Raw genomic sequence first — 16,393 nt, 5'->3', positions numbered from 1 at the left:
CACACACACACACACACGATCAGGCAATCAATAACCAACAGCAATATTTATTGGTAGTCTATGATGATTTACCTTGGCATGGAAAACAAACAATAGGCTCTATTATAGATTCTAAAACCACTTTGGCACATGCCCAGAGCTCCTGACATTGGCCCACCAGCTCTCCTTGGCAAATGCCCAGAATTCCTGACATTGGCCTACCAGCTCCTCTTGGCAAATGCCCAGAATTCCTGACACTGGCCCACCAACTCTTCTTGGCACATGCCCAGAGCTCCTGACGTTGCCCACCAGATCATCCAAGGAGAGTGATTAAGGTGTGTGTCCCATTGCCTTTCGAAGTGTACTTAGGCCACTTCTGGCTCTGTGACATGAAAACGTGTGCTCTCGGTTTGGCTTACTCTCCTTTCCACTCAGACCCAGGCTTGGGAATCCAAATGGTAGCTAACTAAATGGTGAATCAGGGTATTGAATACCCTTCCTTTTCCTTCCTGGTCTATGGGGACCTACAAGGTGCCAAATGGGCTGTTTCCACCAACCACAAATCCAGAGTCTTAGGAATTACTACATCCACATCATCTCCCTGAAAGTGGGTTGTGTGTTGTGACAGCGGATGGTGACTTAAGAAGCGCAGTCAGAGGTTCCCACATGTGGAGGCTCTCCTGACATCTGAGTATCCACTTCTAGTGTCATTTTTCTCCAGCATGTTGTTGTTGCTATTGTTGCTGTTGTATTCTGTCTCGTTGAGACAGGGTCTCATGTAGCCAGACTAATCTGAAATGACTATGTGGCCAAGGCTGACCTTTATCTTCTCCTCCTCCTGCCTCTATCTCTGGAGTGCTAGGATTACAGGTGTGAGTCACCGACCTGACACTCAGGAACCCAGGGCCATGCCAGCTAGGCAGGCTCAGACACTGGCATCCTTTGCAGACCCATGATGCTGTCTCTCTGTTCCTGAGCCCCGTCTGTTCAGGACAACAGATTGATCCCTGGCTTCTGAAAACACTTCCTGCAGCTAGAGTTCACACCCTTATGACCCCCTTGACTTGCTCTCTCTGAACTTCGCATTGTACTTTCCTCGGCACCAGCTCTATTTGCTGACACTGGAGCGAGGTATTTTTTTTTTCCCCCTTGCTGTTTTTATTACTAACTCACTGATTAGAAGTAAGAATTCTGAAGTTTCATTTTTAAAGTGTGGAATGAAGGTAGTGGAAGACTAAAGACATAATTTTATGTTTTTTTTTTAAAAAAAATACATACATTTATTGCAGTAAAGTTAAGGGAAAATTTCTCTGGCTGAACACTATAATTTTCCTGCAAAGTCAATGCAAGTTTTAAATGAGTTCTTTGGAATTATGTTATAATAAACCTGAGCCGTTCCTATTACGGGCAAAGTATTAAACTCTGCTCCCATAATCACCAAGCATGCCCCTCTGCACTTCTTTCCAACACCGTTCTTCTGATAACAAAGTGATATGCATGTTTGTTGTAGGGAGATTGGAAAACATTCAAAAACACTGGATTCGGAAGAAAATGGCTCGCACTCTCGCCACTCACAGACCAACCACATCTCTGTTTTATGTCCACACACATAAAAAGACATTCCTAGGACTTTGCTGTATGCACCGAAGACAAGCTATCTTAAAATCCTGAATGGATGTGACGGTGTAAGGCTGTTTTGAGCCTGTGTCTGTGCTCTGTCCACTTCTGGTCACAGGAACTTGGACTCAAGCAAATTTGATTTCAGGGGACATGTGTTAACCTTGTGAAGCAGCCAGTGCAGAGCCGGTGTCCAAGTTCCATTCCGTTGCTGTGACAAATGCCATGACCAAAAGCAACTTCGCGGAGGAATGCGCTCGTTTCAACTTACAGATTACAGTCTGTCATTGAGGGATGTCGAGGCAGGGGAGGAAATGGGAACTTGAAGTAGAGACCGTGGAGAAACGCTGCTTCCTGGCTGGCTCACAGCCTTGTGCTTCTTTAGCTCTCTTATACAGTCAAGGACTACCTGCCCGGGGAATTGTGGCGCCTACAGTGGGCTGGACCATTCTGCATCAGTTAACAATCCAAACCATTTCCCACAGGCCAGCCTGGTCTGGGCAATGCATCAATCCTGACTCCTCTTTCAGATGACCCTGGGCTGTGTCAAGTTGACAGTTAAAGCTAACTAGAAAGATGGAGTAGGTTGCAGGATGGACAATTCTGTGGGTTGGGGAGATGGCTCAGTCTGTAAAGTGCTTAACATGAAAACATGAGGATCTGAGTTCAGTGCCCCAAACCACGTTAAAAAAAAAAAACAGAGCCCAGCATGGTGCATGCTTACACATGCACTGTAAGGGAAGACAGAAAGATCCCTGGGATTCACTGGCCAGCCAGCTTAGCCCGATCAGTTAGTTGCAGACCAATAAGAGAACCTATCTCACATACATATACATACACACCAACCTCAGAACCTTCTATTCTTTCTGTCCTGCCCTCACCCCAAATCATCAGCTTCCACACTATACCTGCGTTCCTGTTAGCCATAAAAAATATAGTTACAGACCAATAAGAGAACCTGCCCACATACATATACATACACACCAACCTCAGAACCTTCTATTCTTTCTGTCCTGCCCTCACCCCAAATCATCAGCTTCCACGCTATACCTGTGTTCCCCTATAGCCATACAAAACTGCTACTGGGACCATCAGCCTAGGCCCTGGGAAATGCAGTGCCTCTGGAAATCTCTTCATAGGACCAAACCCGCAGCTGCTCACTGAGGCCTTCTGTCTCTAAAACCCATTTCTCTTAGTGAAGTCTCACAGTACGTATGGCCAGACCGACGGCTCAGTTGACTAAGTGCTTATTGTTCAAGCACAAGGACCCGAGGTCAGTCCCCAGAACCCATATCGAAAGTTCAGCAAGATGGTGTGCGTCTCTAATTGCAGCACATGGAGGTCAGATGCATGTGTATGGTTGTGTGTGTGTGTACACCCTCTACACTCATGCACATATCCCCCACACATGTACTTACAGTCACACACACATGTGCACACACATGCATATGCCAGATATCAGGACATAGCATCAACATAGATGTTTGTAGATGTTTCACTTTTATTGCACACATTAGTTTCTTTTGTATAAATCCTCCACATAGAAATAGTTCATAGAGGGAAAAATAATAGCCTTTTGTGGAATTGCTTTTTTTCAAATGTCATTTTTGTGACTGTCTTTTTAAACAATGCGGAAGTTTTCTTTTTTAATTTTAGTCTTGAATATGTACAGAAATCAAAAACTAAAAGGAAGCAACTTTAAAATAAAAACCTTAATAAGTATAAAACTTACTGGTTTTATTTTTTATATACTTTTTAATTTTCAGTAGCCTTGAAACACTGTTGTAAATAATATAAAGAATTAACGAGAGTTTTAAAATGACTAATTCTGAGAAATAATAGACATACTTAAGAATAGTATGCTAAAAATCAGATGTGAAAGCAAAAGTTATATATTCAATTTTTAAATTATACTATTAAATGTATAACTTCATGTGTAGTAAATATTCATATTTAATTTTAGGTGCCAATGTAACATATAGTAAAATAAAATGGAACAATTTCTATGCTTCTATAAAAGAACCTATAAAGCAGTCATAAATAATTATAGTAAAACTCTTTTTGAAATATTTTTATGGGACGAAAAATTGAAAACTTCCTAATAGGGAAATTTTCTTAAATGAGACATGAAATAAGTTAGCCATAGAGACCTAAAATGTAATACGCCCTGTGGGAGCCTGGTGAGCAATCACTCCTTAAGATAATTTTATACAATGTAGAAAAACCAGGAGGTTTTTGGGGAAAAAAGCTCTCCACAAGGTAACAGGAGGGAAAGACGATTATTGCCTTTGAAGGGCCCATATGGAAGGGCTCTGCAGGTCAGAGAATGAACACGTAGGCCCCGTCCCTGTGGAACACTCAACACTTTACCTTCAGAAAAGAAGAGAGGGTGGGCTTATGCTGTGTAGCAAGGCCTGACTTGTAAGCCAGAGAACACGTTACTCGCGTTTGCTGTGTATGTGTAGACATATATGTGCATACATGCATGTGCGTGTTAATGTATGTGTATTGGTATGTGTAGATGTACGTGCATGCATGTGTATGTTAGAGTATATATTAGTGTGTGTGCATGCATGCATGAGGGCATAGGTGTCTGTTAGTGTGTGTGTATGTAGATGCATGTATGTGTGCATGCATGCCTGTGTGTTTTAGTGTGTGTAGATATATATGTGCATGCATGCATATGTGTGTTAATGTGTGTATATGTACATATGTGTGTAGGCAAGTGTGAGTGCATCTGTGTGTGTTAGTGCATGTGTATTAGTGTGTGACTGTGTGTGTACATGTAGAAGGCAGAGATCAACTTTGGAAGTCCTTGTTTTTTGAGACAGGGTCTGGACTTACTGATTTAGCTAGGCTGACTAGGCGGTGAGCACCAGGGATCTACTTGTATCCTTCCCAACACTGGGATTGCAAGCACGCACTAGCATACCTAGCTTTTCGCATGGGTGCAGAGGACCTACCTCAAGCCCTCAAGCTTGCACAAGAGGCACTTAACACACTGGGATATCTCCCCAATGCCACATTTGCATTAAAATATCAAATCAAATCCCCTTCCCCATTGGCCCTTCAAACTAGCCAGAGGGATACAGACTTACAAGGGGAAGGATACAGGGCTTCCTGTAAGAAGTAGCCTGAGTGTGTGGATGTTGTAACTTCATGGGCTTCCTCCTTTCCAGATAAATACCACAGTGAGAAGTCTTTATGATCTGTGATCAGTTTGTGCTTGTCAGCTTGTCAGAATTTAGAATCATCCAGGAAAAGGGCCTCTGGGCATGCTTGTGGGGGGTTATCTTGACTGCACTAATTGAGATGGGAATTAATTGTGGGTGGCAGGGCTCCCTGGCTGGGATCCTGGACTGTATAGGTGGGGAAAGGACACTGAACAGTAATGTGCATTCACCTCTCTTCCTCCTGGTTGTGGATGAGATGAGACCAACTGCTTCAGCCTCCTGCTGCCTCAACTTCCCTGCCATGATGGACTTGTCCTTTGAACTGTGAGCCAGAATAAGAAACTAGGGCAGAGGTGATCTAGAAGGCCTTGTCTCACCTCTGACAGCAGGCTGCTGTGTGACCTGAGAAGGCAGCCAGGGCTCAAAGAAAGGGTGTGTGGATCCAGTGTGCCTCAGGGTTCTTTCCTGCTAAAACTGGGATGTCTGCAAAGGACTTCATCATTAATTCAAGCATATCCACTCTTCAGGCCTACTTATGAATGCGGCCCCATGCAAAATCATGAACTTTGTTAAAATATTTTTAACATTTTTGTAACTCAGTTACAGTTTTCAAGTGTAAATTCTGTAGATGGTAACATGTGTCAAGGTGTCAAAAGTTAGACACGTGTTCTTGTTTAATGGTTCCTCTGTACAACTAGACGTGCAAGCACAGGAAGGAGTGTGCACTCCATAGCTAGTAATGATTGGACAGTTTCAGTGGGAATAGTCAACACTATGACCAGGCAGAGAGGTGCTGAGGGGGCAAAGGGCACAATAGAGTCACTTGCCATGGATCAGTTGGTGGTCCAGCCCTCTGCTGGCCTAGAACAAAAGGCTGCTCCCCTAGAACTTCTAACAGGCAGTATCATAAATTCTGGACCCTCTGTGTTAGCCTCCGGGGTATGTGTCATCTTCCTTACAGTCAAGAGTTCAGATGTAGAACTCCTGAGATGGTAGAGTGCTGCCGCTCCAAGAAGGCACAGTCACAAGCTAGCCTGCTTGTGTTGTCTTGTGTTGATTTTCTTTATTTACTTCTTCTATGTAAGCAGAGATTATTTGTTCTTTTCCCAGCTTCCCAGACCCTAATAATAACATAGAAACTATATTAATTACAACTCTGTTTGGCCAATAGCTTAGGCTTCTTATTAAGTAACTCTTACATCTTACATTAACCCATAATTCTTGTCTGTGTTAACCACATGGCTTGTTACCTTTTATCAGTGAAGCATTATCATCTTGCTTCCTCTGTGTCTGGGTGACAACTGCAGGCTGAGCATTTCCTCTTCCCCGAATTCTCCTATTCTTGTCACCCCGCCTATGCTTCCTGCCTGGCTACTGGCCAATCAGCATTTTATTAAACCAATACAAGTGACAATTCTTTACAAGGTACAAGACCATTGCCAACAGTACTTCTCTTTATTTTTATTTTTGGTGAGTTCACATGTTGATTTTTGTCTATTTATTTCTTCTTTTTATGTTTTTTTGAGGGGTTGCAGGGAGTATAGTGTGCAGGGGGTGTGTGCACATTCCTGTGAAGGCCAGAGGTCAACTTCTGTAATCATTTCTCAGGCTCTACCCCTTCTTGTATTTTGAGACAAGATCTTTCACTGGCCTAACAGTCACCTAGTAGGACAGATTGGTGTCTAATTTACTTTTTTTACTGCTGTGGCAGAACACTATGGCAAAGGCAACTGATAAGGAGTTTAACTGGGACTTGCTTATAAGTTTAGACAATGAGTCAGTGACTATCATGGCAGGCAGGCATAAAGCTGGAACAGTGGCCGAGAGCTTACGTGTTAAGACAACCACCACAGGCAGAGAAAAAGAGGGGAGTGGGTAACTAGGAATGCTGTGGACTTTTGAAACTTCAAAGCCCACTCCCCAGTTACACACCTTCTCTAGCAAGGCCACACCTCCTAATCTTTCTCAAACAGTTCCACACATTGGGGACCCAGCATTCCAACATGTGAGCCTGTGAAGACCATTCTCATTCGAACTATGCAGCTGCCTGGCCGATGAGCCCCAAGGGTCTGCTCCATCTCTGCCTCCTCAGTGCTGGGATTGTAAGCATGACATCATAGCCAGCTTTTTCACATGGCCTCTGGGAGTTGGACTCAGACTCTCAAGCTTTCAAAACAAGTACTTTAGTAATTGAGCCATCTTCCCAGCCCGTGTTTAGGTCTTTATTACTATATTGTTGACTCGATGAACTAATTTTTTTTTGTTGTGTTCCCCTAAGTGGCCTTGACACTGTGTCTTATCTCTGAAACAGAGCCATCACATTGGAGAATCAGCTGGTGATCCTTGCTACAAAAGCAAGCGACTCCGGGGCTTACTACGTGCAGGCTGTGAATGAGAGGAATGGAGAGAACAAGACAAGCCCGTTCATCCACCTGAGCATAGCACGTGAGTTTTAATAATCCAACTGCTGGTCCTGAAAGAGATCCTCGCTGTATGTAATTAATAACCTCTGTATGATGGGACACTGTGCAGTGTGTCGTCTTTCTCTGATATGGTTTATGGCTTTGTATTGATCCATTGTTGATACTTAGAAGGGCTTCAGGGAGATTGATTTCTTCGAATGATTTGCAGGTGATAGGAATTTTATATTTTTCACCCAAGATCTTACTTGTTTTACAGACTTAAAGAAAAGTTTATTCTTTTTTGTTCACTGCCAAGATCATTGTTTCAACTTTTTCAGATTGGGTCTTATTTGAGACTAAAATGTAGGTTATAGTCTGTTAACCTAAGAATAACATCCTTGAGAAAAAGAAAATTCACATATACAGCTGTGTTTAAATTAGCTATTTTGGGGACCAACAAGATGGCTCTGTGAGTGAAGAGCTTGAAGCCTGGTGACCTACGTACCTAAGATCAATGCCCAGGCCTGTGGTAGTAGGACAGTACTGATGTTCAGAAGTTTTACACACACACACACACACACACACACACACACACACACACACACACACAAAATCATGCATGAATTTTGAAAAAAAATAGCAGAATTTTAAAAGGTAGATCTATCTGCCACACTTATCATCCCCTATTCAGGAGGCTGAGGCAGGAGGATTACAAACCCATGGCCTGCCTATCACCAAGTGAGAACCAATCCAACTCAGACAATTTTTAGACACTGCCTCAGAATTTTATAAGCTGTGTCTAAGCATAATCTGTTCATTTTCTCGCAACACGACTGCATACACATGGTCGCAGTTATAGATAGATTCAATTTCTCCAGAGAAATTCTAGTTTGAAGAAAACCTTTAAATATTTGGACTTTGAAACTTTACTATGAAAAAGTTAATTTCAAAGAATAGTGAAAATAACCCCAAGTATGAACTGAGCTATACCAGCTTCCAACATTCGTGCCAATGGTATGTCCTCACATGTTGGCAGTGTCTCCTTTCATGGAATAAAACATTTGAGAAACGTCAGTAGTGAAGAGTCTTGGAAGATGAATGTCAGAGTGCCATCCTGGCACATGGGCGTATGGTATCTGTGGATTAATCTTCTTGACATACAGGCATTTATACATGGATTTCATCTTCCTGAATATGCTTTGAGGCTTGCAGGAAGTGGTTTTTTGTTTGAGCTTTTGAAGTGTGTGGGATGAACTGTAGAGTTTGCTTCACCTGGCATCTCAGAACAACTGCTTTGCTAGAAGGGACAGAATGCACAGGGGAGATGTCTGCCGTAAGCACTGGGTGTCAATTTGGGGGAATTGAGAGGGTACGTTCTCATAGACTCCTGACATCCTGACAAGGGATCTGTGTGGCTCTGTTGTGATTCTACCATCACCTCTCTCCATTCTTAATTGTGTGTGTGTGCGCGTGCGTGCGTGTCATACACATCTCTGCATACAGTGTGAAGGCCAGGTATCTTCTTCAGTTACTCCCCACCTTTTAAAAACATCTTGCGTGTGTATTCACATGAATGCATACAAGTGTATGCAGCATATTATGGTTCATGCACACTTGTGGGAGGGTTATATGCATGTTTCTATAATCATAAATGTAGTGGACAGAGGAGGACGTCAGTGTTCTGTTCTGTCGCTCTCCACCGTATTCTATTGAACCTGAAGCTTGATTGGTAGCCAGCAAGTTCCAGCCATCCTCTGGTCTGCACCTTCCACAGTGAATGGGGCTACTGACACACTTTACAACACCTAGTTTTTGTTATTGTTTCTGTTTTGAGATAGAATCTCCTTGTAGCCCTGTCTATCCAGGAATTCACTATGTAAACCAGGATGACCACAAACAAACTCATAGAGATCTGCCTGCCTCTACCTTCCAAGTGCTGGGATTAAACATGTCTGTCTGTGTGTCTGTATGTATGTGTATGTCTGTGTCTATGTGTATGTCTGTGTGTGCGTGTGATAAGTCCGGCCAGAATCCAGCTTTTCACGTGGGTACTAGAATTTGGAACTTGGATCCTCCTGATAATGCAGAAAGTACTCTTACCCACTGAGCGATGTCTCTACCACCTTTCTCCTTTTTTTTTTTAAGGCAGGTTTTCTCAGTCGTTAGTTCAGGTAGACTTGCATGCTAGCTGATGATCCCCAGGGATCTATCCATTGCCACCTTCTCAGCACTGTGCATTGTAGATCCTGTCTCTGTGCCCAAACTTTAGATGTGGGTCCTAAGCAATAAAATTAAGGACCTTACGCTTGCCAAACAAGCACTTTACTGACTGAGCCATTCCTCCGGCCCCAGAGAGCCTCCTTAATTCTGAGGAACTGAGTTCTCCTCCCCAGATCACGTACCAGGCAGACCGAGGATTAGTCGGGCCTTTTAATGCACGTTGATTAGCTGGAGCATCACACTCCCCTTGTGTGACACTCTGCTATTGAAAGAACTGCCTTTGTCAAGAGCCACAGGAGAAGTGAACATGACTGACCAAGACATTTTCAGCAGCAATAACAAGGGACAGAGATTGTATTACCAAAGAGCTCATGATTATCATTAATGATTGCCAAGTTTTATAACTAGAGGCATTTATTCTGTTCGGCAAATCTGATTTAGCACTCGATTGTGATATAAATAGGATAATGATGGCCAAAGAGAGTGCCATTCTGGTTCAGAACCAAGGAAATCAGCCTTAGCCTGTTAGAAGAAGGGGGAAATGATTCCTTAAGAAATTCTGGTTCACACAATACTCCTATCCCAGAGCTACAAAATGGTTAGCACGCTGGCGTCCAATGGGCTATTCTGACCTGAGGTAGAGAATAGAACTATTACAGTGTATTTTCAAAGTCCTTTCTGAATGCAATGCCGTGGTGGTAGATAATTGGAATATGTAAAATTTTTGCAATAATTTCAGCGCTACCCCAACCAAAACGTATATAAGAAGCCACTCATAAATATTATAATTAAATGACTTACATCTCGTTCCCTTGCAGAATTTTATCTTTTCATTGGCATCGGGTAAAACACTTAAAGTTGAGCTATAATGAGATTGGTACTAAAAACTTATGTATGTTAGGTAAGACCCTGCATTCTGTTCCCTTATGTAGTCTTCACTTTTTATCAAAACCAGATATGGTGTGGGAAGGGAGGAGGTGGAAGAACCGGTCTTGTTTTAATTCTTAGGCGAACCTTCCCCTGACACATCAGACTTAGCTAAATGTTAAATGGAAGCAATTATGCATTTTCCCAGTAGAAGTTCTATTTGGAAAACCTCTAAAGACCAGAAGTCTTGATAAATCTACAAACCCCTCAAGGATGTATGCTTAAGTGTGGCTGCCGGTGTGTCGCGTGGTGCCTTGTAGGTGGGAGCTACATCTTGGGATGGGCGTGTCTCCTCCCATAGGGGCTTGAAGCCTGGTAGGTAGTCTCATCACCCACACCTAGATTCCTCATGGAATAAGGCATTCCCAAGAGCCATTCACATTCTTATTGAACTTGGGGGGGGGGCATGGCCTGGGTTCCAAGCCAGATTTAGCCCCCCACCATCCTCAATATGCCAATTTAAAAAAGTCAAATTAATTATGGAAAACAGAAAAATTATATTTGTCCTTTGTGGCCACATTGGAAAGAGGGACAAAGCTCCCCATCTCCCCAAGTTCACCTTTGGGGGGCCCTGGAGTAAGATTGAAGATTGATTTAGTAGAAAGGTCAAGGATATGAACATCCAAGCAGTCCTGGTCAAGGTGTGGTTCCTACCACCCCCACTGTTGAGCCATCATTGTCTGGGCTTCCGGCTCACAGTGCTAGGGGTTCCCACTCTGGTCCGGCCTTCCTGTCTCTAGGACGTCTTCATCTCTGCCAACCCCCGTACAGCAGCATAATGGAGTGCTGTGTCTATAGCCTTAGATGTCTGTATTGTGTTCTTCTGAGGTGGGCTTTTGTGAGAAGCTTAACAATTTAAGAAACAAAAAGCTGCTAGCCAGTGTTCCAGAAGAACCAAAAAGGACTTCAACCAACTAGTATTTGGTGAATATAGATGGTTTCCCTACTTTTGTCTAGAGAATAAAGACCTTGGTGTAGTGGCTGTGACCAGCTTGGTCCAGTGCTGGGAATTAAATTCTGGATGTATCGTACTACAATTAGTTAAAAACTGAATTATCACACCTCCCATCTCTCCTTCGCTATAATGTAGAAATAAAGGGAGGAGCAGGGCTCACCTTGCCTCTGAGCCTAAAAAAGCTGACACCTACTAATAAGAGACGTTTCCAGAATTTGTGTGTGTGTGTGTAATATTCATTGTTTACATAGAGGCCATAGGTGGTTGTCATCCTCAGTTGCTCCTATCTTATTTTTAGAGACGGGGTTCTAAACTGAATTGGAAATCAGCAATTGGCTGGGCCTGCTGGCCAGTACGTTCCATGAATCTGCTTGTCTGCCTGCCCAGCACTGGGGTTACAGAGACTGTCCCCATGCTTGGCTTTTTATGTGGGTTATGCGGGATCTGAAGCCAGATCCTCATGCTTGGAAGGCAAGTATTTTACCAACCAAACCATCTCCCAGTGTTCAGTGGCTGGTATTTTGGCTGCACATGAAGCTTATGGGAAGCAAAAGGTAGAACTGTGTATGGATAAAATAAACTTTTAAGATGCATGGAGTGTGAGAGCTGAAACATGGTCCCCTAATGGCACCACATGCTGTGCCATGCCTGTTTAGTGGATGGCAATAATAGGCATCAACATTTCTCCCCTTGTGTTTTGTTGGGAAGATAGTGTGGCATGGGCCGTGTGGGTATTCCAGTCTGGAAGGAGAGAGTCTGGTCACTCCATTCTGGCTCCCAGAGCAGCCTTACTGCCTAGCTAGGGCAGACTTGCTTTGATATTCTAACATTACCTAAGCCACCAGATGATAAGGACCTAGGTGGCACAGGGAAGCATTCCATGTAAATCTTTCATAGCTAGCGCCCACAGCTCAGGTGTACACCCAAAAACCAAAATAGGCTGGACTTACCTGGAAGTAGACATTTCTATTCTGAGTTCAGACCCAGGCAAGTTTTATAAACCTGTCAGCCTGCTTTGCCCTTTCGTTTTGAAAAGTTTACATCAAGTTAACTTCTGCGTATTGGCTCTTCCCCACTGAATTAATATGTAAACTCTTCCACCGTTAGGAGATAGGAAGGGTTCTGCACAGTGATTAATCAATCATTGTTTAAAAGCCGTCGTACGAACTTTAGACACATCATCACTTCTGACCCAATATTCAAAATGTCCAGTGTAATGAGATTCTCCGCGAGGGATGGAGTTTAGATTAGAGCAGAAATGACTGCCTCTCCCCTTCCTGCTTTCTTCACCTCTTTCATTTTAATGTCTTCTCTTCAAACAACATTTCCAGATAGCCTATCATTTTAGCTGATCCTCCTTCAGGCTGACAAACCCGGCTTTTAATTCTGAGGCCCACTTAACATTCTTTTGTCCTCTGTCATGCTAATTTAACTGCAGCCCTCATAGATGGTTAGGAGTGGAAAGCGGGTTCCCGGGAATAACGTCTTTGCACAGCCATCCGAGAGGACTGCCCTGTAAAACACAGGCTTTTGTGTGCCCGAATGAAATCCTATCTTATTTTCCCCATGCTTTTAATATTAAAAGGATGAAAGGGAGCAGGTGTAAGTCTTTGAATGGACTCTGGCATGGGTTGGCTTCCTAAAGCAATAGGAAGCATTTGAAAATAGACTCTCCAAACCAATGTGGGGACATTGGGTCTTCCATCCTGGCCGAGCCGCTTAGAATCTAGCTGCAGCTCTGTAGGGCGCGTGATGCTTCATTGCCAGAATTCTCACAAACATAAAGGATAGGTTCTGTGTCTTGAGGTCATAGCTAGTTAGGTACCATACTTGCCCTGCCCAGCAAATGCTGACCCACCCTCTGGCAGGTGCTGGTAGGCAGAACCAAGACCTACCCTTGTAGTAGTGGGCAGAACCAATCTAAGATTAGGTCTCCAGAGTCCTTCTCTAGACATTCTATAAAGAAAGAAGTCATGGTGGGCTGGAGAGATGACTCAGCAGCTAAGAGCACTTACTGCTCTCTCTCACAGAGGACCTGGATTCTGTTTGGGTACCCATGTCCGACAGCTTACAACTGCCTGTTCACCCCAGTTCCAGGGAATCCAGTGCCCTCTGTGGTCTCCACATGCCACCTGCACTCACATGCACACCCACGGATGCAGACACACAAACACATACATACTTAAGAAGAAAGTAAAACAGAGGAGGAGAAGAAGCAGCTCTGAGTGTTGAGGATGTCGCTCAGTTGGGACAGTGCTTACCCAGCATGCACTGAGCCCCAGGTTTGATCCCCAGTACCACGTAGACTGAGTCTAGTAGTAAAGTACCTATGATCCTTGTGCTCAGGAGGGAGAGGAAAAGGATCGGGTGTTCAAGGTCATCCTCAGCTACATAGTGAATGCAAGGCTAGCCTGGGCTCCCTCCGTGAGACCACGTGAGAAAAGACAGAAGCCGTGAACAACTACCCCTAGTATAGGACTACTTATTCAGTCATTAGCTACAACGTTCACTGATATGAAGGAAAGGATGGGGTCTCAGGGCTCTCGCTGATCCTGGAAGCTTCATTCCGCACGGCACTGCTCTCCTGTCATCTTCCCCATAGCACCTCCATTCCATCTGGATGTCTCATCCTGAGACAGTGAGCACTTTGTAAATGGACACCCTTACCTTGTCTGGTCTTGATAATATCGGATTGTTTGGTCAAATGCTTATGGCACATGGGTATTCCCTGTGAATGTGATCTTCAATTTCAGCATGACCTCTGTGCTAGCATCCCAGGTACCCCAAAGCTGTGGTTTTTCCCCAGAAATAATTTTCTATCCACTCTTCATTCTATGAGAATTCATTCAGTTAAAACAAAATGCACAAGTCCATGAATCCCCAGCAAAAGTGCAAGTGTAGCCTAATGCAAAGTCCCAGAAGCACACAGACCTGCGAGGACATTCTGTCTGCTTGCTTGCCACATGGTCGCTTGGGGTAATTTGCAGAGTTTGGCTTCAGGTCACCCAACTAAAGGATTCAGTCTATATGATCACTACTGTTAGCACACAGTATTCTACTTACGTTTTCAGCTAAAATGCAAGTAAAAATGACAACTTAAATATTTTGTTTCTGAGCCCCACATGGCACAGGAGGATGGGTAGGAAGTGGATAGATAGGCAGAAGGTTGGGTAGTGAGTGGGCGAGTGGATGGATGGATGCTGAGTGGGTGACTGGATAGATGGATGAATGGGTGGATAGATGCATGGACAGATGGGTGGATGAGTGGATAGTTGGATGGAAGGATAGCTGGATAGATGGACAGATGGATGGAAGGTGAGTGGGTGGGTGGGTAGGCAGATGAATGGATGGATAGATACACGGATGGATGGGTGAATGAGTGGACAGATAGATGAGGTGAATAGATTGGTGAATGAAATTAAAATATGAGAGTAGGCTATGATATTCGCCAACACTTCAATATCAACAGAAAGACCTTGAAAGCTAGGACTGTAGCTCAGTGATAGAACAGTTACCTAGCATGTATGATGCCCCAAATGCACATCCTAGCCCTACCTTCACTGCCACCACCAAAGAAGAGAAGGTAAAAACCGACTTCACGTTTCATTGACAATACTTAGGACTTGGGGACTCGGCTCAGATGGTAAAGTGCTTGTCAGTGAGCTTGAGGGCTTGAGTTCAGATCCCCAGCATCCACATAAAAAGCTGAGCATGGTGACATGTGTGCGTAATCACAGCACCAGGGAAATGGAGACAGGAGAACACCTATTGTTCTCTGGCCTGCCAATCAGCTGCATTGGTGAGCTCTAGACCAATCAGAGACCTTGCTTCAAAAAACAAGCGAAACCTATCTCCTGATGAGCAACACCTGAATTTGACCTCTGACTTCTACAAGCACAAACACACATGAACATATACATATTATCTCTCTCTCTCTCTCTCTCTCTCTCTCTCTCTCTCTCTCTGTCTCTCTCTCTCTCTCTCTCTCCTCTTTCTACACACACACACACACACACACACACACACGGGAAGAACACTATCACTATATGTTCTTTACTTCCAAGCCAATTCCCCAGCCCCTGTGATACACTTTTTTGACTGAAAGTTAGGAATAAGCATATCAGTAACTCAGTGTGAGAGAAGAGGTTTGGTTTGGTTTTTGCTTTTTTTTTTCTTTCCAAGATCATATGGTCCCTGAGTGAAATTTAAATTCACATCTATACTACTTAAATGGCTATGATGAACGATCAATAAAATACTTTGGGTCAGTAAATATAACAAATTAGGATAAGAGTTGGAAGAAAAGGATGGAAATACCAACTCCAGAAGGTGATCAGGAAATGCTGTAAGATCCCTGTGTAGGATGGGAACTGGACTGTGTGCTTTGAAATGGCTGGTGCATGTACGACATCTTTGAACATGGCCCATCAAATATTTAGATTCCATTGACTACATAGAAAAGAGTGTTGAGGGAGTCTGATTTTATTAAAATATGCCAGCATGCTAAAACACACTGAAAATTATATTTGCATTCTTTTACATTTTATGACAAGACATTTTAGATGTAAAATGAGGAAAAGACATGATTTTACGGAATGATTTCAGGTGACCAAGGAGTAAAATATTGTTCTGGGGTGTCTGCAGATTTGGAGTTTCTCCAAACTATTAAATAGTTCTCCAGGGACTTGGTAAAATAAAGGTGAAGGCTTCCTTTGAACACCATATAGATGTGCTCTTATGTCCATTCTCTCCCCCTGGTTCCTCATTAGCTCCCCTGGAGTCCATATTCAACTCCATTTCACAGGCTAGAAGACCAAGACTTTGAGAGAAGAGCTTGGGATCCAGTTCCCAAGGGCACTCACACAATCATAAGGTGGCTGGGCCGTCCAAAGGTCACCGATAGTCTTAGTCAATGTTCTTTTGCTGTGAAGAGACACCATGACCATGGCAAGTCTTATACAGGGAAGCATTTAGTTGGGGATTGCATTTTCAGAGGTTCAGTTCATTATCATCATGGCAGAGAGGATGGCAGCATGCAGGCAGACAGGGTGCCAGGGGGGTAACTGAGAGTTCTGCATCTGGATTGGCAAGCACTGGAAGAGTGAGAGATACTGGGCCTG

The 16,393-nt window shown here is 43.6% G+C and overlaps 1 protein-coding gene across 1 annotated transcript in view; it reads left to right on the top strand.

Moving 5' to 3' along the window:
- LOC121446547 (protein sidekick-1) overlaps positions 1 to 16,393 on the top strand; it is a 958,674-nt gene that overhangs the window by 543,441 nt on the left and 398,840 nt on the right. The window contains exon 5 of the mRNA XM_041649217.1: positions 7,081 to 7,214. Within this exon, the coding sequence (XP_041505151.1) occupies positions 7,081 to 7,214 (134 nt within the window). The remainder of the gene's footprint in view (positions 1 to 7,080; positions 7,215 to 16,393) is intronic.

This window comes from Microtus oregoni, unplaced genomic scaffold (assembly GCF_018167655.1).
Source record: "Microtus oregoni isolate MIOR12 unplaced genomic scaffold, Mior012 000003F_ref0000135, whole genome shotgun sequence".
NCBI classification, from domain to species: Eukaryota; Metazoa; Chordata; class Mammalia; order Rodentia; family Cricetidae; genus Microtus; species Microtus oregoni.
Note: the sequence above shows the minus strand (reverse complement) of the source record. Positions and strands in the feature narration are given on the sequence as shown.